The sequence below is a fragment of the Mesoplodon bidens genome, assembly GCF_964165515.1.
Source record: "Mesoplodon bidens genome assembly, chromosome: 6".
NCBI lineage: Eukaryota > Metazoa > Chordata > Mammalia > Artiodactyla > Ziphiidae > Mesoplodon > Mesoplodon bidens.
The window spans coordinates 8,152,345-8,173,465 of NC_138162.1; the positions used below are offsets into that span (position 1 = coordinate 8,152,345).

The 21,121-nt window shown below is 45.4% G+C and overlaps 1 protein-coding gene across 2 annotated transcripts in view; it reads right to left on the minus strand.

The window, feature by feature from the left end:
- The window catches only part of STXBP1 (syntaxin binding protein 1), a 71,651-nt gene that overhangs the window by 24,590 nt on the left and 25,940 nt on the right, over nucleotides 1–21,121 (minus strand). For both annotated transcript variants that reach the window (XM_081236901.1, XM_081236902.1), the window contains exons 2-8: nucleotides 11,445–11,494; nucleotides 9,681–9,762; nucleotides 6,111–6,187; nucleotides 5,060–5,138; nucleotides 3,823–3,926; nucleotides 1,963–2,111; nucleotides 166–250 (exon numbers count right to left, since the gene is read on the minus strand). In XM_081236901.1, coding sequence (XP_081093027.1) covers nucleotides 166–250; nucleotides 1,963–2,111; nucleotides 3,823–3,926; nucleotides 5,060–5,138; nucleotides 6,111–6,187; nucleotides 9,681–9,762; nucleotides 11,445–11,494 — 626 coding nt within the window. The remainder of the gene's footprint in view (nucleotides 1–165; nucleotides 251–1,962; nucleotides 2,112–3,822; nucleotides 3,927–5,059; nucleotides 5,139–6,110; nucleotides 6,188–9,680; nucleotides 9,763–11,444; nucleotides 11,495–21,121) is intronic.

Consider the following 21,121-nt stretch of genomic DNA (forward strand, 5'->3'; position numbering starts at 1 on the left):
CACTGAACAGAATCTGTATCGCCTGCCCAAGGGCTTGAGCTCACTGCGCAGGAACAAGGGCGCTCGCACACACTCTGTGAGCAAAGGAAGCCAGCTGTGCCCAGGCTGCCACACGGACACTGTGGTCGCTTGGTGAGAGAAGCACGTGGGCCAAGTAAGACGTACCTCCCCCATTGTCGGGTCATCGGCTTTGTACGCGTCGAGCTTGTCCTGGATTAGCTGAGCCAGCAAAGCATTGTCCTTGTATTCCCTGACAAAGGAGGAGGGACAGAGGGTGAACGGCCCTGCCCCAACCGATGACACTGTCTGCCCTCAGGGAGGAAGGCAGGACAGTGCGGGAGGGTCAAGGGAGACACAAGCTGCATCTGTACTGTTCTTTTACAATGAGAATATACTCACTTTAGATGTGTAATTTAAAAGGACAAATAAAATACTTAGCTCGGTGCCTGGAACATAAATGATTTTCCAGTTCCCTTTAAAAAAACCAAACCATCCAAATGGAAACAGAGGTAGTATTTCCAAGCGGCTCCAGATGAACAACCACCCTTCAGCAGAGGGTCCTAACCAGCCATCCTTTTCCCACGATCAGGCTGTCTGAGTCTGACCCACCTGACTCTCACTTCCCTCAATTCAAATTCCCTCGGACCCTGTTTTGTTTTGTTGGAAGTGACATTTCGGCCAGCAGAGCCTGTGGACCTTCCACCTTGTCTGAGCTGCGTAGCACTTCCTGGGCTCCTCCTGGCGATGTTTACCCTGTGGCTGCTGCCTGCCACCTGGCCACGCTCAGCGCAAAAGCAGCTCTGCTCCCAGCCCTATCCCTCCAACGAGTGAACCCCAAGACCCCATTTCTTAGCTTCCACCAGGCTTCTGTCGGTGAGGACCCTAAGGGAGGGGGGCGTTGTCCCATGGGTGCACATCCCTGCGGACAATGAGGTGATGAGGATCCCTGCACTTCCTGCTCAGACCCTCCGTTCCTCCTGCTGTGCCCCCCGCCCTTCTGGCTTCTCCTTGTGGGACTGTGACTCCCACTCATGCTCCCGGCTTCACACTCCCACACCACTGCGTTCACTCCCTGTGCAAATCCCCCAGAGGCAACCCAGTGATAACCACTGAAGGGCATGATCCCAAACTTGGCATCCAAGGCCTCCAGAAATGGCTTCACCTTGCCCCACTGCCCACACATACACCACGCTAGACTACCACCCCTCCCCAAACTTGCCCTTTGTTGTCCAACGTCACGCTTCTGCTCATCCCAACTGTCCACACAAAATGCCCCCTGCTCCTCATCCGTCTACTGAAATCCGAGCCCGTCCTCCGGGACTGAGCTCAGATGCCACTTCTGCTCTGAAGCTGTGCTTGCTCCTCTCAGCTCAAAGGGCCCTCTCCCTGCTCTGGATGCCCAAGCCTATGGCCTGCACTGTCCTAAGGCACTGGTCTCACAGGCCTACATAGTAGGTGTACACATCCTACCTGCCCTCCCAAATCAGGGGTTTCTAAGGGCAGGGGCTGTGTCTTCAGGTTAAGTCCGCCTGCCTAGCACTTAGCACACAGCATGTAAGTGATAAGTGAATGACCTTATCAAATCTGAGAAATGTGTCCTTTGGAGAATTATTCTCCTTGTATTTTATCTTACTCTGAAACATCCTTGGCAAGGTGGGTATTTGATTTTTAAGGTTAGGAAGAGATAAAAAATTGTAGGAAACCTGGATTGTAGTTACAGGGAGTTCACATTTAGTTATTCACTAACTGAATATATGTATTTCATGCCCTTTTCTGTATGTATTGGTATATTCCACAATAAAATTTAGAAAAGAGCAAAAACACTGGAAAATAATTATAAATGGAGACGCTCAAATCTTGACCCTCTGGAGACAACTGCCAGAGGAATGGCAAGGCCAGAGGAGTTCCCTGCTCGGGGACACGTGGGGGGGCCACTGAAGGCAGACCGGGGTGCCGCCTTACCCCCGATACCGCACGGCCGGGTACTCCTTCAGGGTGGCGCACAGAGTGGCGATCTGCTCCGCCAGGCGCTCCAGGATCGGATTCTTCATCTGAGCCTTGTGGGGACTGTAGAAGCTTTGGAAAGAGTCAGCAGAGTCCAAGGAATACACCTGAGACGGGGAAGAAATACATATATTTCCAGAACGGTGAACTGTCATATTCATCCAGAATGGTGAACCGTCAGAGTTTTTTCCAAGCTGGTAGTGAGGCTGAGTGTCTCAGGTTTTCATTTCTTCTACGAACACAGCTTGGGTGTCTGCTGGGTGCCAGGAACTGTGCTAACCACTTGGGACTGTTAGTGACCAAACCACTACTGCCCTCAAGGAGCGTGCAATCTTGCAGAAAGAGGCAGACAACAAACATAATGAAAAGTAAATTTTACGGTATTTGAGAAATGGGTACGTGTATGAGAACATAAGAAGCAGGGAAAGAATGCCCACAGGATGGACAGGGAGGACACGAGGCCTCCTTGAGGAGGGGATGTTTGAGCCAGGGCTTGAAGGAGGTGCAGGGTTTCTCCCCAGCAGGGGGCGCCCTGAGGAACCGGCTGGTGCCAAGGCCCTGAGGCAGGCGTGTGCCTGTGTCTGATGACCAGTGAGGAGCCCAGGAGGAGAGCAGGGGAGGAGGTCTTGGCACACCACACAGGCCGTTCATTATAAGTTTGAATAAATAAGGGACAGGCTAGAAATTGTGCTGTGACTGTAGCAAATAAAGGAGCTCTGAATGGATTTAATAATTTCCTATCCTCAATAGTATGTTCTAAGCTTTTTTCTTCTTCTTTTTTTTTTTTTTGGAGGGCTCTCGAAGACTAAACTTCCCTCTTAAACTACGAGTCTACCAGCTATCAGTGTTCTCTCAGAATCTCTATGAGGTAAACTACCCTGATCTGGAAAACCTGAGGTTTTAAAAAAAGGTTATTACGTTTCAAAAATATACAAAATATAGTATGGTTGAATATGCTAAAGTTGGATTTCGTTCAATCCAGGTGGTGACAGGGCTCACACAGAGGAAAAAAACTCCTGCCCTCAAGCTGAGATTAAGCTTTAGACCAAGTGAGAGACCAAAGAGACTGTCTTTTTAAATATTCACACTCTATTTTTTCCATCTCTTCTTACGCAAGAATTGGTCACTCTCTGGCGTCTAGAAGCTGATCTATAAAGACCCGAAATGCCACAATCATCTCTTACCTCCACAAAATGCATAGAAGTTGTGTTATTTTTTGTTTCTTTGCAAGGAGGAGGCATTTTAACAAATCTTAAAATACTAAGGTATAAATTTTGTATGTTCTCTCATGATCAGCTTCACCTTTACTGGTTTAACGACTTTGTTTTTTTCCAAGAGGAGAGGTTTTGGCACTTGAAGCGTTAACAGCTCATGACGAAGGCTACCATCTGTTCCTTCGGCACATGACAAGCTGAGGTTATCTCTACATAAAAACAGTCTCCTTTGCAGCAAACGGGTGTTGTCCGATCCCTTCCCCTCTCCTCCTCCCAAGCTCTTTCTGGATTGGCTACTTTTTGCTTATTCAAGGAGTCAGCCAATAGGAGTGAACAATGTGAGTGAGGATGAAATGAACACTGAGAAGGGCAGGATGGCTGCAGAAAGTCAGAAATAACTGGAGACTAACACGAGGGCATCTTGGGCAGACCCCTAAGGACTACTGTTGCCATTACATAAGCGTCCACTCACAACGCGTCATTCAGCAATCCCCTCCCCCACTCTCTTTACTGCACCCCTGCCCCACCCTCTCACACGTGGCCAGAGTTCCTGAGAGAGTAGCCAGGATGTGGATTTTCTATGCCCTCCCCCACGCAGCCTCACCTGGGATTCATATGGGAGAAATGCAATGTTGATTTCCGTCAGAGTTCTGATGACTTTGGCTGCTCGAGATTTTACCAGCTCGTTAAACAGGGCGTCTGGACAAGCTGCCAGAATGACAAAGACAGTAGGTTTTCCTGCCCATTTTCTGGTTCATTTCAACATTCGCACATGTCCAGGGAATTCTTTATTTTATTAGGATTTAATAAAGGTAAATAGAAAGTTCATCCTACCCGACAACCTACTACCTCTAGGGTATAAAAGGAATAAAAGGAATACAAAACCACCTACAAGGCCCTCAATGTGTAACAAAGAAACAAATGGCAATAAAGACTGAGATATTGAGAGCTAATAAAAACTATTTTCTGACATTAGGAAGAGGAAGAAAAGGAACCAAGAGAGATCAAGAAGGGATCAGGAAAAGGCCTGTAATATAAACAAACAGCACACATCTGAGATACTTATGAAAAATAAAATAAGTAAAGAAAAATAAAATCGTTGGGAAATGTGATGCAGACATTTCCCCAGGCCCTCTAAGGAACTCAGCTGCACAGGAGTCCCACTTGGTGGGGGAACCACGATTTCTCATGACTCTTCCGGGCCAAACAGTTTCAGGTCCCCAGAAATGTGTCATTGGTTTATTATTACTAATGCCATCTGCCTGCTTTCTTTGCCACCTGTCTTCAAAGAGTATAAAATTATTCTTTGCAAGAACCTTCCCCCATCTGCTCAGTGGTGAGTTTTGTGGGGTTTTCCCCAAAGAGAACGCAGGGTGAACCATCATTATTGTGCACTCTGCACTAGGTTCCATGCACAAAACCTCCACAAAGCAAGAAAACAGATTCTAGGACAATGATACAGTTCTACCTGATACAAATACCACCAGATCAGAGTGTCTTTGTAGTTGAAAAGTAGATGGAAACACACTGCAGTTTACAGTGATATCTGGACGTCTATACAATGAAACACCAAGGCTGGCATCGGAAAATTCTTCTCAGCATTAAACATGCTAGACCTTAGAAGAGGAGCTATTTTTTTAATCAGGAAGGGACTGCACGACCTAGTAGGTTTGTATTTGTGGGCGTTTATTTTTCTCTCTTACGCAATTTGTCTTCTGAAGAGAAAATAAAAGATCAGGACAAAAGTGGGAACAACCCATTTCTTCCCTGTTGGCCTGCCTTGGTTGGGGTCAGTCTGGCTGTGCAGGAAGGCCGGGGCGGCAGCTGACAGCTGTACTCACAGTCAGTGAAGAAGACGTGCGCAGCCCGGTACTTGGCAGTTGGTGGGTCCTTAAAGTCACTGATGAGAGAGTGGACAGACTGTGGAAAGGGAAAAAAAGGGAACTGAATCCGATTCTAGAAGCAAATGGAACCTACATCTGAACGGAGTCAAATCCATGCTGGCTTCAAGCTACATGCACAAAATAGCAAGGGATTTCTGATGTATAATTCTAACTTATGTTCGGCCATAACTGAGTTATGAGGATTTAAGATTAGGATTGTTTCAGAGTTTAGATGAACAAAAGCCTCCCTAGCTCATTCCAAAATGACAGCGTCCATTCTTTGGAGCCACCATAACTTGGGCTCCTAAGAAGAGACCCACAAAAGAGGAAAGTGGTCAGAAACCTACCAGGAGATTCATTGCGATGAAGTTCTAGCAATTTAGTTGCATCTGCGGAAACTCATACATAAGCCAGTTTTCAAAAATGAAAAGAAAACATGAAAACTGGGGGGAATTTACATAGATTAAGACATCTAAGACCACTAGCAACCAAAAGCAAGAAGGTAGGCCTTCCTTGGATACTGATTTGAACCAATCCCCCAAAATGATAAGACAGGTAAATTTGAACCCTAACTGGATATTGATGAAATAAATCTGGGAATTCCTTGGTGGTCCAGTGGTTAGGACTCCGAGCTTCCACTGCAGGGGACCCAGGTTCAAACCCTGGTCGGGGGAACTAAGATCCTGCAAGCAATGTGGCGAGGCCAAAAAAAAAAAAGAAATCTGAAAGCATAAAATACCCAAGTTCTAGAGGCGGATCACTAGATAAAGTGATCTCCTACCTAGAAAGCGAACACAAGGGGGAATCGAGATTGGTCCAGCCTGGCTTTTGGCAGAAAGCTTAATGAATGTACTCTTCACTACTCATCGCACCCCACCTTCCCCGTTGGTGGACTGCATGCTTAAACAGAGCAGTGTGTTAAATGCGTGCTTAACCCAGAACCATCAGACACGGTGCCACCCAGCCAGCACGTGTACCCTCAGCCAAAGCTCTCCTGGGCAGGGTTTACCTTCTCAGAGGGAGTGATGAGATACACAGCTTCCAGGCTGGGGAGTGGCTCCCGGCGCTTGTTGATGTCTTCCACAACTAGACAACAAAACAGCGGCCCATGGTAAATAAGAAAACAGAACTGGTGATCGTAAAACTAGAAGCCATAGAGAGAGGCCACCTTCAGACTGGTGCAATAAAAATCTACAGTGGGGGGAGGAAAGACTCAACGCCCCTTCCCCAGAGTTACCACGTTCCTCTGTCTCACGAGGCTCAGGTGGTAGAAAACCTGAAACCTTATCACACTAGATACTTCCTATTTCCCACTTCAGTTTAAGTAAATTCCTTGATCTAGTCTTTTGCCTCTTCCTTCAGTTTTTTTTCATCTGTCCTAGATAATCCCAATTCCTTTAGAATTTCCATGTTGGGTTGGTTTTTCAACAATTAGATCGTTTTATCATTTTCCTTTGTATATCAAATGAAGACATTCCAAACATCCCTTCTGTATAATACTGTTCCTCTCAATAGTTCAAAGACTAAACATCAAATTTTGTTAAAGCAAACCATGGGTGTTTGGTTTGCTGGTTTCTTTTACAGTATGTCAGCTACTTCATCTGCTGGGGAAAGAAGACCTAAGTCATCATCTCACTAGTCACCTGATAAAGCTTAGGATGTATCACCTACGCTACACTGTCCTCTGGTACAGAGCGAGCAGGAAATCGTACAGTGCCATTCTTCCTATGCAGGTGATGTAAGCAAATAAAAGCATCCCTTTAGAAGTATCCCTTGTAACATTTACAAAGACTTTTCACCGCAAACAATGTTCAAATTAATACCAAAGTCTCTCAACCATCTACTTTATCAGGGGTTGTAGATTTTTGAATTTCATAGGCCAATAATACTTCCCCCCCAAATATTTGGGGGTGGTTAACACAGGCTTGCTGACTTTTAAATTTTGCCAAGTAAGGACATTTAAAAAAAACTTCTGGGATAGGGAAGAGTCTGTGGGCAGGAGGGGAGAGCTGAACCCTCATCTACCACAGGAAGTCAACAGATAATGTCTCACATGATGAATCAAGTGATACTCCTATAAGCACTTATTTAGAAATATCAAAAAGATAACCAGAAGGAAGAGCAGAGTGGCTGCCTCTGGGGTGATGGATCCTAGGGGATGGGGGAGGAAGAAGGAGGGCAGGACGCTGCTGCTTCTTTGTTAGAAGCTCATTCGCTACATTTGGCTTTTCTCCTATATTTGCATTTTTTGCCTTGATAGAGAAAAAGAAAGTTTTAAAAATTCAGTGAGGAAAATAACTTGGTAAGCTCGAAACAGGGGCAAGTCTGGTCTTGGATCACTGAATGACGTAAAGTCACACCAAAAATTATGTACTCCTATTTACAGGACTATGCTTTTGGTGATAGATAAACTAGGCTTGGAAATATGCTTTTATTTTATTTTTGTTTGTTTGTTTGTTTGTTTTCTTTTTTATCTTAAAAAATTTTTTTCTGCGGAAATGTGTTTTAAAAAATGATGAACTCACCAACCTTTAAATTACATTCATCTAGCTTAATGAAAACCTCAACCCTCCTGGCTCTTCCTCCTGTAATTGTGGTATGGTAGTAATTTTGACAAAGACCAGCAGTAGTCTGTGGGCCACATACCATATAAAAGTTCTCTCCAAGGGAAAAAACTAGGAGCTGCACTGCAACAGGTATGTTCCACCCAAAGTTTTTTAGGAGGAAAAACAAAGGTTAACTTCCTTGTTTGAAATAATACCTCAAAATAGACTGCTTTTCCATCAATGCTGTTTCACAGATTAAAATACATGATCTCTCCTGAAAGGGGCTCCTAAGCAAGACTTGAGCTGCACACAAATGTGAAAAAGAGCTGGGGACAGCAGCCAGGAGGTCTGTGTGTCCTAGTCTCAGGTGTGACACTGGCCAGTGACCTTGAGCAGGTGATTTAACTTATTTCAAAAACCTATTACTGTGAAATTCTAAAGCACATTCCAAAGAATGAATTAAACATAAATATACAAATAATTATAAAGCAAATGCTGCACAAGCACCACCCCAGTCAGGCAACAGAATCAATCCATCAGCACTGCAGAAGTGCCCTCCCCTCCACCCTCCCTCATCACAATTTCCTCCCTTCCCCCCAAAGAGAACCACCATGGTGACATGAATGGTGATCACTTCTCTTTGTGGTTGTTTAAGACTCACTTGTCCCTGCATTTCAAAGCAGTACAGCTTAGCTCTGCCTGTTTTTGAACATTACGTAAACTAAAGCATATTGTTAAGGATGTACCTTGCTTCTTTTGCTCAACATTGTTTATCAGATTCATTTACATTTTGGAATGAGCCCGTAGTCAGAGTTCGTTCCTCTTCTTTGCTATATATCCATAGTTCTCTGCTGTGTGACTATTCCACAATTTATTTTACCATTCTACTCCTGATGCACGTTTTGGTTGCTCCCACTTTGGGGCTACTATGAGTGATGCTCTGTGAGCATCCCGGGCACACACACCTGGGTTATCTAGGACATACATCTAACTGTAGATGTGCTGGCTCGTAGGATCTGCATGCCTCAACTCTCCTAGACTCTGCCAAGTGTTTTTCAAAGTAGCTGTACCAACTGACATGTGTCAGATCGGAGTTCCCATTTTTCTATATCCTGTCACTTGGCATTATCATATTTTAAATACTCCAATCTGAGTACACAGCAGTGTCTCACTCTGGTTTTAACTGCATTCCCCTGACCACTACTGAGGGGACCAATTTTTCACGTATTTATTGGCCATTTGGATTTCTTCCTTTGTTAAGTGCCTGTTTAATTCTTTTGTCCATTTTTTTCTATTGGGTGGCCTGCCTTTTTTTTTTTTTTCTTGATTGAGCCTTCCTTTGGCATCCTTTCACAGATACTTAATGGGCATCTAACACTGGATTGGATGTGGGGGATCCAGTGATGAACAAGAAAGCCTGGGGTCTCTCTTGGGAACTTACGGTCCTACCACCCAGGCTGTTGGAAGATCTAAAGTCAAGCAAGATAGGGACTTCTCTGGTGGTCTAGTGGTTAAGAATCCACCTTCCAATGCAGGGGACATGGGTTCAATCCCTGGTCAGGGAACTAAGATCCCACATGCCATGGGGCAACTAAGCCTGCGCACCACAGGAAGAACCCACATGCCACAACAAAGACCTGACGCCTCCAAAAAAAAAAGACCAAAAAAACCCGAATGTGGTTTCATGAATAAAAATTATTATTATTATTATTATTTTTTTTTGCGGTACACGGGCCTCTCATTGTTGTGGACCCTCCCATTGCAGAGCACAGGCTCCGGACGCGCAGGCTCAGCGGCCATGGCTCACGGGCCCAGCCGCTCCGCGGCATGTGGGATCTTCCCGGACCGGGGCACGAACCCGTGTCCCCCTGCATCGGCAGGCGGACTCTCAACCACTGCGCCACCAGGGAAGCCCTGAATAAAAATTATTAAAAAAAAATAACATCAAGCAAGATAATAACAGATAGGGAGGAGAAAGAACACCCCCAAGAGAAGGCTGAGTGTCGCGGGAGGGCAGAGGGAAGGCCGCTCACTTGTTATCCCCTCGGTCATGATGTCTGTCATCTTACAGCAGGAGGAAAGCATCCTCATGCTCAGCTGATCCACCACCAGCACCTGGAAACAAAGGGAACAGTTTACAGCCTGAGGGGCACCTGCTATGATTATCTCCTCCGCTGACCCAGTCAGACTTCAGAAAGAGCCTAGAAACGCAAAATTCTGAGTTATCAATGCTTCCTACGGGGCCAGAAGTTTGCCGAGAGACATGCTAGCTTTTATTTCCCCACCAAATCTAAGCTTCTAGGAGAGTTTGCTCTCACTGATGTGACTTAATATTTTAAACTTAAAAAAATTAAAGTTTATTCCATGACAAAGAAAATACTCATAAAAATGCAAAAAAAAAAAGAAAGAAAGAAAAAAAGAAAAAAATTCATCTACAGCATTCACACTTGCAGAAATCCATATTAGAGGGTATTTTTTCAGGGTGTACACTTTTTCTTAATGGGAGAATGAACACTAGTGCCACATTTATGGGGTGGAAGGAGAGGACTTCGTTGTGGACATCATCGGGATGGGTCAGCACACGTGTCATCCCGGGAGCACACTCTGTCTCAGTTCAGACGGGAAGAACAAGAACGTGCCGTCCTGGTCTAAAAGCTTCATACCTGCAATTCTTCAGCCAACCTTTCCTAACTCCATTCGGCCCACAGTGGAGAGAGGGAGCTAAAACAAAGCTATTTCTCCTATCCTTCTTCAAAGATAGAAACCCAGGCAACAGGCGCTGGAAAAATGTGGGCCCGAAAGCATCTTGCTGTAGCACGAGGGCCAATCAGTTTTCATTTCATGAGGCAGCTTCCTCAGCGTTAGTTTAAAATTCACATGTCCACAAGTCCATTACTGATGGGAAGGGTAAGAGAGAAAGGCAGGCATAAAGAGTTCCCACCAGCTGGCCTCCCACTCTGGGTATGAGGATGGATGCTTTGGCTAAAATGTAATCTCATGAGGCCAGGGTGAGACTTCAAAAGCCTCCTGGTACCAATCAGCTCTGCTGTTCCCAGGCCTGGTGAACTTTACTACAGGAAAACTCGGGAGCAAGAATGGTTGGCGTAAGCCCTTCAACAACACACAGGGAAGTTCACGTAAGACAGTGTGCTCTCCTGGTCGCTGTAATGCCCGGCCCCAGACAACCAGATGGTCCTTCAAACAAAGACTTCCTGGATGGAGGCCAGCATGTTTCCGACTTGCATCACCCACTGCCGGAACCGAGGCCATAATCAATTAGACTGACTTAGATACTTGTTTCAGGTACATGACAGTTTCCAGCATTGCTCTCAATGTTAAATGAATAAACAAACTTAGTTGTTTTGTCTTATGTAGCTACAGGCAGACGGGATAGGCCAGATGAGGGCTTTTCAGACTGCTGTGTGGGCTCCATGGACATGCTTTAGGGCCACCAGAGGGGCAAGAAGGGTCCCCTCTTGTCTCCCATAGCAAGCAGGATAATTCTACCTTCTGCTGTATTCAGGTAAGATCTTGTTTGAATAAAAGAGTTCCACTTCTAGAACGCCTCACCAGGTGATCTTAAAGATAAGCTGTATGACCAAGAGATTTCCTAACCAGGATCGTACAAAATGGGAGGCACAGCAGATTCCCTTTCTCTAGTCCAGAAGCTTTTGGTATCCTCTGGACACAGCAAGGGTCCTCACTCCCCGCCTACATGCCTCTCCCCAACTCAACTCCATGCTTGTTTTTCCCCGTGAACTCACCTTTAAGGTCATTCATTGTGCTTTTCTACTTACCTTCCACTCTCCCTTCTTCTTTACCTTCTTTATCACATCATGCATGATCTCTACAAAAGGAGAGAAAAAGCAAGGAAGGACAGAAGGAGGAAGGGAGGGGGAGAGGGAGGAAAGGGAGAGGGAAGAGGGGGGAGGTGGAAGAAAAAGTCTAATGTAATTTCAAGGACTTCCAACCCCTGCCTATGAGACGAAGTCATCTTCCCTCCATAGGCTTTGTTCTCCTGAGTCATGCAATTCAGCCCATCTGTCTACTGAGCCATAAGCAATCCACCATAAAGACAGTTCTCTTCCTGCTTCCTTAATTCAGTAGTTCTCAAACTTCGTAGGCTCAGGACTCCTTTATACTCTTAAATATTGAGGACCCCAAAGAGTGTTGGTGTATGTGGGCAAATAGCTACTGACATTTCCTGTATTAGAAGTTAAACTGAGAAGTTTTAAAAATATGTGTTAATTCAATTACAATAATAATAAACCCATTCTATGATAACATAGTTTCACTTCATTAAAATGCTATTTATATTTTTGTGTTTTTTGGCTGCGTTGTGCAACGTTTGGGATCTCAGCTCCCTGACCAGGTATTGAACCTGGGCCATGGCAGTGAAAGTGCTGAGTCCTAACCACTGGACCACCAGGGAATTCCCAAAATGCTATTTATAGTTTCCATAATAAAACAATTTTAGTGAGAATATGGGCATTGTTTTACATCTTTGCAACTCTCCTTAATGTCTGGCTTCGTAGAAGACAGCTGGGTTCTGCTTCTTAAATAACCTGCTGTGAATCATATAGCATCTGGAAAACTCCACTGTACATTTGTGAGAGAATAAGAGTGAGAAGGTAGATAACATCTTAGTCTTATTATGAAGATAGCTTTGGCCTCGAATTCCCAAAAGGGTCTGGGGTTTGAGAACCACTGACTTAAGATAAGTGCGTAAAATGCTATGACAATACCCCAGGGCACACGAGCCCCCGTCAAGCTCCAAAAACAGATGTGAAGAGCAGTTGTGATATCTTTCCAACCCTGAGCACATCTATGGGATGCTCTCACCCAAAACCAACACTTCTGCAAGCCACAGTTTCTATAATGTCACACCACACACAAGTCTACCCGGTCATGGAGGATTCACAGCAAACAGCGCTCTGCTACTCTTTCTAAACCCAGATTATCCACAGGCCTGGAAGGACTCAAGGCTAAGAGCTGTCATTAGCAAGTGTGCTTCAAACATTTTAGGTCATTCTCCAGAGCACGATGGTTCCTGACTCTGCTTCTGACTATCTACAATAATCTGATGTTATCAAAGTGTTCTAAAATTTTTAAGAGTTTCTTACCTGATTATAAAAAAATACACACTCATTGCAGTAAACTTGGAAAACACAGAAAAGTATAAAGAAGAAAAGACCATGTACTACTTGTATACTTGAAAAAAATCCAAAAGAAAAATCACTTGTAATCCTGCCAACCCCAAATGCGTAATTAACATTTTAATTTATTTCCTACTCGCTTTTCCCATGAACTTTTACATCACTAAGATCATGTAGTATATATAATTTCGTATTATGCTTTTTTTCAGTAAGAAAACTCATTTCTCCATGTTAATAAAAATGCTTCCTAGGATCTTAAATGCCTGCATAATAGTCCCAAGTTTAGTCAACAATTTTCCCAATAGCCATTTAGATTATTTCCCATGTTTCAGTGTGGTGAAAAACTGGGAACAAATATATCAAATAATAAGGCAGTGGTTAAGTCAATTAGGTTACATTTGTGCAATGGATACTATGTACACATTAGAAATAATGATGTGGAAAATACCCACTCATTCACTCAATACCACTGTTTGCCAGTCACTGGACCCGGCACCAGGGATGAACAACAACAGCAGACATGGCACTGCTCCTTCGGAGCTTACACTCTAGTGACGGAAGCAGACAAAAAGGCAATCACGGCTTCTCACAAATGCTCTAAGGTAAATAAATAAGGGCCGTGGTAGAAAGGAAAAAACCCAGTGTGGAGAGCTACCTTTAAGAGGGGATCAGAAAAAAAAAAAAAAGACGAAAAAACCCCAACAAACAAAAAAAAACAGGAGAAAAGGGCTTCCCTGGTGGTGCAGTGGCTGAGAGTCCGCCTGCCGATGCAGGGGACACGGGTTCGTGCCCCGGTCCGGGAAGATCCCACATGCTGCGGAGCGGCTGGGCCCGTGAGCCACGGCCACTGAGGCTGAGCGTCCGGAGCCTGTGCTCCGCAACGGGAGAGGCCACAACAGTGAGAGGCCCGCGTACCACAAAAAAAAAAAAAAAAAAAAAACAGGAAAAAAAAAAAAGGGGACTTCCCTGGCAGTCCAGTGGTTAGGACTCCAGGTTTCCACTGCAGGAGGCACAGGTTCGATACCTGGTTGGGGAACTAAGATCCCACATGTGGTGGGCCAAAAAAAAAAGGGAGGGCGGGCTCAGGCACGGCCTCTCTGAGGAATATGCCAGCCATTCAAAGGCTAGGAAAGGAGCATAGGGAGGCACAAAGGCTCGAGATGGAAAAAGGAAAGAGCTTGACAGCTTCTTGGAACTGAAGCTGGTAGAAGCTGAGGCTGGAGGCCAGATCACAGGGGACCTTGACGGGAGTATGATTTTATCTGAAGGGCACCAGAAAGCCACCGAGGGTAGGGACGTCATCTGATGTGCAGTAGAGATGAGATTGGAGGGGGGCAAGAACTGAAGCAGGAGTACAGTCAGGACGCCTTCTCAAGGGCCCATCCATGGCTGGTGGCAGTGGGCATGGCGAGAAGACGGTGAATTTGATATCTATTTGGACGTATAGCCAACAGGGCTAGCTGCTGAACTGGGTGTGGGGGAAAAGTAAAGAAAGGAAACAGGTAACTCCTAGCTTTTGGGCTTAAACAAAGAAATTGATGTAGAGACACAAAAGATTTAGAGGGAGGAAAGAACTGATCTGTAGGAGAATACTGAAAATCCTTTTTTGATTAAAGATTGAGATGGCTAAGAGACGTCCGAGGGGAGATACAGGGTGGGTAGCTGGAGCTTGAAAGACTTACCTTTAGCTACGGTTTAAAATCTGGGCATTATTACCACACAGAGGTAAGGTTGGAGAAAACCCCGAATGCTTGTGGGACCAGTAAGATGGGATGGAAACATGGTCTTTATTGACAAGCATTCTTGTGAAACAATAAGGATGAAGCCAGTTTAAAATGGGTGATGAGGAAGACAGACTATCTAGACAACTTTTTCAAGAAGTTTTCCTATAAGGTAGCAGAGAAAAGTATGAAAGCTAGACAGGGTAGACAGAGAATGTGAAATCAAGGAAGGGTTTTTCTTTTTTTTTGGTTTTGAAATGAAAGCTTTTCTTCAGTTATTTTTACTTAATACCAATTCTTTTTTTAAATTTTTATTATTTATTTATTTATTTATTTTTGGCTGTGTTGGGTCTTCGTTGCTGCGTGCGGGCTTTCTCCAGTTGTGGCGAGCGGGGGCTACTCTTCATTGCGGTGTGTGGGCTTCTCATTGTGGTGGCTTCTCTTGTTGCGGAGCACAGGCTCTAGGCACGCGGACCTCAGTAGTTGTGGCTCGCAAACTCAGTAGTTGTGGCTCACGGGCTCCAGAGCACAGGCTCAGTAGTTGTGGTGCACGGGCTTAGTTGCCACAAGGCATGTGGGATCTTCCCGGACCAGGGCTCAAACCCGTGTCCTTTGCATTGGCAGGCGGATTCTTAACCACTGTGCCACCAGGGAAGTCCTTTGTTTTTTTAAGATGTGAGAAATTAGACTTTTTTTTTTTTTGGCCACACTGTGCGGCTTGTGGGATCTTTGTTCCCCAACCAGGGATACAACCCGGGGCCCTGGCAGTGAGAGCACAGAGTCCTAACCACTGGACAACTGGGGGATTCCCAATTACAGCATTTTTAAAAAATGGTATTGGTGATAAACCAAAGGAGAGGGGGAGATTGATGATGCAGGACAGAGGACGGATCATTCAAAGACTGAGGTCCCTGAGGAGGAGGAAGGGGCTGGGGTCTGAGACACAGGAAGAGAGCCTGACCTGGGATAGGAGGCAGGGCACCAGGTCCACCCAGTGGGGAGAGGCAGTGGACCAATGGTGGGCTGAAAGAGTGGTGGCAGAGGGGAGGGGCTTCCTCATTAGAAACGAGGTCACTGGCTCAGAGTAGGGACAGTGGTGCTGTATATGGAAGGTTTGATGAAAGAGGGTATCACACATCTTCCCAAAGATTGGGAAAGTGGATATCCTTTTAGTTCCCTGACGTACAGGGATCGAACCTGCTTCCCTGCAGTGGAAGCACAGTGTCTTAACCGAGGGATCACCAGGGAAGTCCCGAAAGGGGATTTCCTACAGAGATGTTTTAGCATTTCTCGACAGTTTTAAGGGCTAATTTGAGGTCCATGACCATAAATTTAAAGTAAAACCAGGCAACTCAGTTGTGTGATTTTCTTTTTTCTTCCCCAGTAATGTTTGATTGTCCATGTGTACGCCAGAAAGGAAAGAAAACTTGGTTTCAACTAGGGTTAGAGTTTCCCCAGGTGAATACAACAGAGGGAGAAAATATTCAAAATACATGGCCCTGGGAAAAAGGTATGCTACAACTATTTTCTAAAGGATAGGGCTTCCCTGGTGGTGCAGTTGTTAAGAATCTGCCTGCCAATGAAGGGGACACGGGTTTGAGCCCTGGTCCGGGAAGATCCCACATGCCGCGGAGCAAGTAAGCCCGTGGGCCACAACTGCTGAGCTCACGTACCACAACTACTGAAGCCCATGCGCCTAAGGGCCTGTGCTCTGCAGCAAGAGAAGCCACCGCAATGAGAAGCCCATGCACTGCAATGAAGAGTGGCCCCCGCTCGCTGCAACTAGAGAAAGCCTGAGCACAGCAACAAAGACCCAACACAGCCAAAAATAAATAAATTAATTAAATTTAAAAGGCGGGGGGCTTCCCTGGTGGCGCAGTGGTTGAGAGTCCGTCTGCCGATGCAGGGGACATGGGTTCGTGCCCCAGTCCAGGAGGATCCCACATGCTGCAGAGTGGCTGGGCCCGTGAGCCATGGCCACTGAGCCTGCCCGTCCGAAGCCTGTGCTCCACAGCGGGAGAGGCCACAACAGTGAGAGGCCCGTGTACCACACACACACACACACACAAAAGGATATATGCCTAGGAAAAAGTAGAAAATTTTCATCAAAATGCTATTTTTGTGTGGTAAGATTATGATCAATCTTTTAAGTGCCAATCCGTGCCTTCCTATGTCCTCCCAAGCTTCTTACATTGAGCATGTATTAGGTATTATAATAGGAAAAATGCTCTGGAAGTAATGTGTCAGTGAACATCTTTGTGCCCGGGGCTTTTCTTTGTGCAAATTATTCTGTTAGGAGAGCTTTCTGGGTATGGAATGAATAGGTAAAGAGTATAAATATGCTGGGCTCTTGATAAATTCTGCTGAATTATTTTCCAAAAACACAATTTACACCCCCATCAGTACGCTGAGGGGCTCTCCAAAATAACATACTAACTGATAAAATAATACCTTGAGGTTTGTTTGCTAACATGACAGTGAAAAAATGGTATAGTTCACTGTCTTTTTTGGATGACCAAGGATGAACATGTTCCTTTTTTTTTTGCCACTACACACAATTAATTTAAATTCACTGACTTTAAATTCAAGTCACCTTTTGATAGGGGAAGACAGAGATATAATCAGAAAATCAAAACAAGGACCACAAGTCCTAAAGACTGGGAATACTGCTGCAGGTTCAAGCCTTCCTGCCTAGTGATTCCTAGGGCATTATTGTCAGCCAATTCTAATCCTGCCCTACATCTTTCTAATCCAATACCGAAAAGGAAACAAGGATTAGAGCCCATTTTAGCATTAAGAATCAAGTAGGTTGGGCTACTTCCTCACAAATAAGCCCTGACAATCACATTTCAACTCCCTTATAAGTCCTCTTTGTGTGGAGAGAAACAATAAAGCCTTCTGAGGCTGGTGCAGCCAGAGGATCTTATTTCTGCATTCCAAACCATGTATATCTACAGCCAAAATGTCCGCTCCACCACCACCTAGCCTGTGTATATGGGGCAGCTTCAGCTTCTCCATAATCCTGAGGACCATAGTCCTGGTGGACTCTGCTTCCCTCATGGCCAAAAGGCAAGAAAGCAGATTCCTTCTCAACCACATCCTGGGTAACTCTCAAACTCAACAAATCCCTCCCAAGTCCTGAGAAACACAGCAGGTGGTCTAGATTATCTGGGACACCTTCAGATGCACCCAGTATACCAACTGGAGTCCCAAAGCGCAGGCTCTAGGGATAGCTGCAAACCCCTCCCCCACCCCCCTGGGGAGCCCTGGCACCCATGACTGCCCTCGGCAGTGACACATGTCAGGGAACCTAAGCCCATGGCACACCAAAACATCTGAAATAGCATGACTAATACTAGATGGGCTGGAAGCTTGGGAGAAATGGGAGCATCACCAAAGTCCTCAAAACCACAGGGGATTCCAATATCCTGTGCTCTGTAGTCCCAGAGCTCCATGCTGCCCAGACACCAGAATGAGAAGTGCCTCTGCTCTGCTGAGGGATTTAAGGGAGTGTAAACTCAGGCCACAACTGCCCTCCTCTTTGACTGAAATTCCCTTTCACAGTACAGGGAATTTCTAGTTATTCCAGCTCAATAGTGGCAGTTCTTCTGAAAGGCACCCTCTTAAATAAACCCCATTTGTGTGAGGGTATAAGCCTAGTTACTCAGGGAAAGGTCACTCCCACCCTCAAGATTCAGAAAAAATGCCAAGGGAAGCACTAAAGTTAGACAGACCAGGGAAAATCCAGGTTCAGGCATTTGTTAGCTGTGGACCTTGAGCAAGTGTAAAACGTTTTAGGCTTCAGTTTTCTCATCTGCAAAATAAAAATTATAATACTTTAATGACCAGTTGTGAAGGTTAATGAGACAATATGCCTGGTAAGGTGTCTGGCACATACAAGCCACTAAATAAAAGGCACCCATTGTGATGTCACTATAAAAATATGTTATTCAGGGGCCTCCCTAGTGGCGCAGTGGTTGAGAGTCCACCTGCCGATGCGGGGGACGTGGGTTCGTGCCCCGGTCCGGGAAGATCCCACATGCCACGGAGTGGCTGGGCCCGTGAGCCATGGCCGCTGGGCCTGCGTGTCCGGAGCCTGTGCTCCACGGCGGGAGAGGCCACGGCAGTGAGAGGCCCGCGTACCACAAAAAAAAAAAAAAAAATGTTATTCATACAGACAAGGAAATAAGAAAATTACAACACATCACTTCCACCCATCAAGATTTTAATATAATGTAAAAATCCTATTAAAAAGAAATACATATTTAAAATACAGTTTTAAAATAATCACAAAAATATTTAGATATCAAACTCTATGGGTATTTAACCAAAAACTTCTAAACTTCTCTGACCCACATTAAACAGGTGAATACTCTTTGGAATAACGGCACCAATGCGCCAATGTATATAAATCTTAAATGTAAATATAAAATTGAACAGAAGAACCCTTATACCACTTCTGAGGAAACAGAGAGTGACCTCTGTTTATCTAAGATGAGATGCATTAATGCTGAAGCACAAGTCGGAGCCCCCAGAAAGTAAGATATTTCAGGTCACAACACAGACACAGGACTGTATTTTTTTTTTTTTTTTTTTTTGTGGTACGCGGGCCTCACTGTTGTGGCCTCTCCCGTTGCGGAGAACAGGCTCCAGAAGCCCAGGCTCAGTGGCCATGGCTCACGGGCCTAGCTGCTCCGTGGCATGTGGGATCTTCCCGGACCAGGGCATGAACCCGTGTCCCCTGCATCGGCAGGCAGACTCTCAACCACTGCGCCACCAGGGAAGCCCAGGACTGTATTTTTAACTTGCTATTACTTAACATCGTTCTGAGAATTCACTTAGACCAGAAAAGAAAACGAGGTATAATATTGGTAAGAAGGATGCAGAGTTATCTGCCTGCAGAAATCATGGGAATCAACTGAAAAACTATTAGAAACATTAAAACCTTTAGTAAGGTGGCAGATACAAAATAAACACATACAAACCAAGAGGACTTTCACATGGCAACAGTAATCAGACTCTAGGAAGGCAGATCCACTGTTTCCCAGTGCATATGGGGCTGGGACTCCATGCCCTGTCGATTCTACTCTACACGCTGCTGGTAATTCTGCTCTGAAGCAACAGCAAGCCTGTTCCTCTTTCCCTGACGGCAATTCAGATATCTGAGGACGGCAACCAAGCCTCTTTGAATGGCTTGCTCTGGGCTGAAGATCCTCCTTGCTAATAAACAAATGCATCTCCCTAGGTGGAATAAGTAAAGGTTACACAAAACACGAGGAAATGGTTCAAATACCTGAAAACAAGCCTTCCCAGTACTCTCAAGATCCTCCCCTTAGAAAGACCCATGTACACAGAAACTACCGGCAACTAACTACAAACCACTTTAATTTTCTGCCTTATGATGTTTTTAATAATATAGAAGTAGCACCTTCTTGTTGAAAAATTACCAATAGAGAGCTGTATAGTTACAAAGTGAAATTTCCCTCTTACCCCCACTCTTGAGGGGAAACAGCCCCTCAGGGTTTGGGGGCAGCCTTCCAGATCCTTTTCCATGCACAAACAGGCAAGCGTGGGATTGTAAACACACAAACCCATGGCTCCTTGGCAGAGGCCAGGGGAAGTAAAATAACTTTCAATGATTCTACTTCTTTGGTGCTCAAGAACACTTATATTGGAAAGAACTTTAGAGACCATCTAAGGCCAGAGTCTAGGTCCCTCGTTTTCGGATTGAGATGCTCCTGGAAAACACAGCCATCTGGAGTGGGCAAGGCCACCAACTGGTCACTCCAGAGTGAGCAGAAATAGGTCTCTGGATCCCCATCCAAACGCTCTTCCCACTACACATACTGTCTCTCAGACACCAGCACGGACTGGACTCTGCACTTGAACCCGGGTGTGCTTTTCTTTGTTATATTGCAATGATCACCTTGACAAAGTAAAGCAAAATAACTGAAAGGTTTTGGAGCCAGATGGTTAAGGTTCAAATCCCTGCTCCTCCACTTACTAGCTGTGACTTTGGACAAGTTATTAAATCTGTGTCACAGTTTCCCCATCTATAAAATGGGGATGGCCACACACGCCTCATAGAGTTACTGTGAGGATTAAATGATGTAATATGTGTAAAGCACTTAGTTCAGTCTTAGAATGGTACTTAGCACTGTTGGCTACCACCAGCACCATCGGCATCTATTTTAAAGGTATCTGACCTTCCTAATAAGGGAGAACCCAGCGATTTCTAATTGGTTTCTTTTTTTTTTTTTTTTTTGCGGTACGCGGGCCTCTCACTGTTGTGGCCTCTCCCATTGAGGAGCACAGGCTCCGGATGCGCAGGCTCAGCGGCCATGGCTCACGGGCCCAGCCGCTCCGCGGCATGCGGGATCCTCCCAGACCGGGGCACGAACCTGCGTCCCCCGCATCGGCAGGCGGACTCCCAACCACTGCGCCATTAGGGCAGCCCTCTAACTGGTTTCTTATTGCTGCTCCATGGAGTTTGTGATGTGTCTCCCGTTCTCCCGTTCGTTTCTCTCCATTCAACAATAATGACTATTGAACACCTGCTATGTGCCAGACATCCTTCCAGGCACTGGAAAGACCACA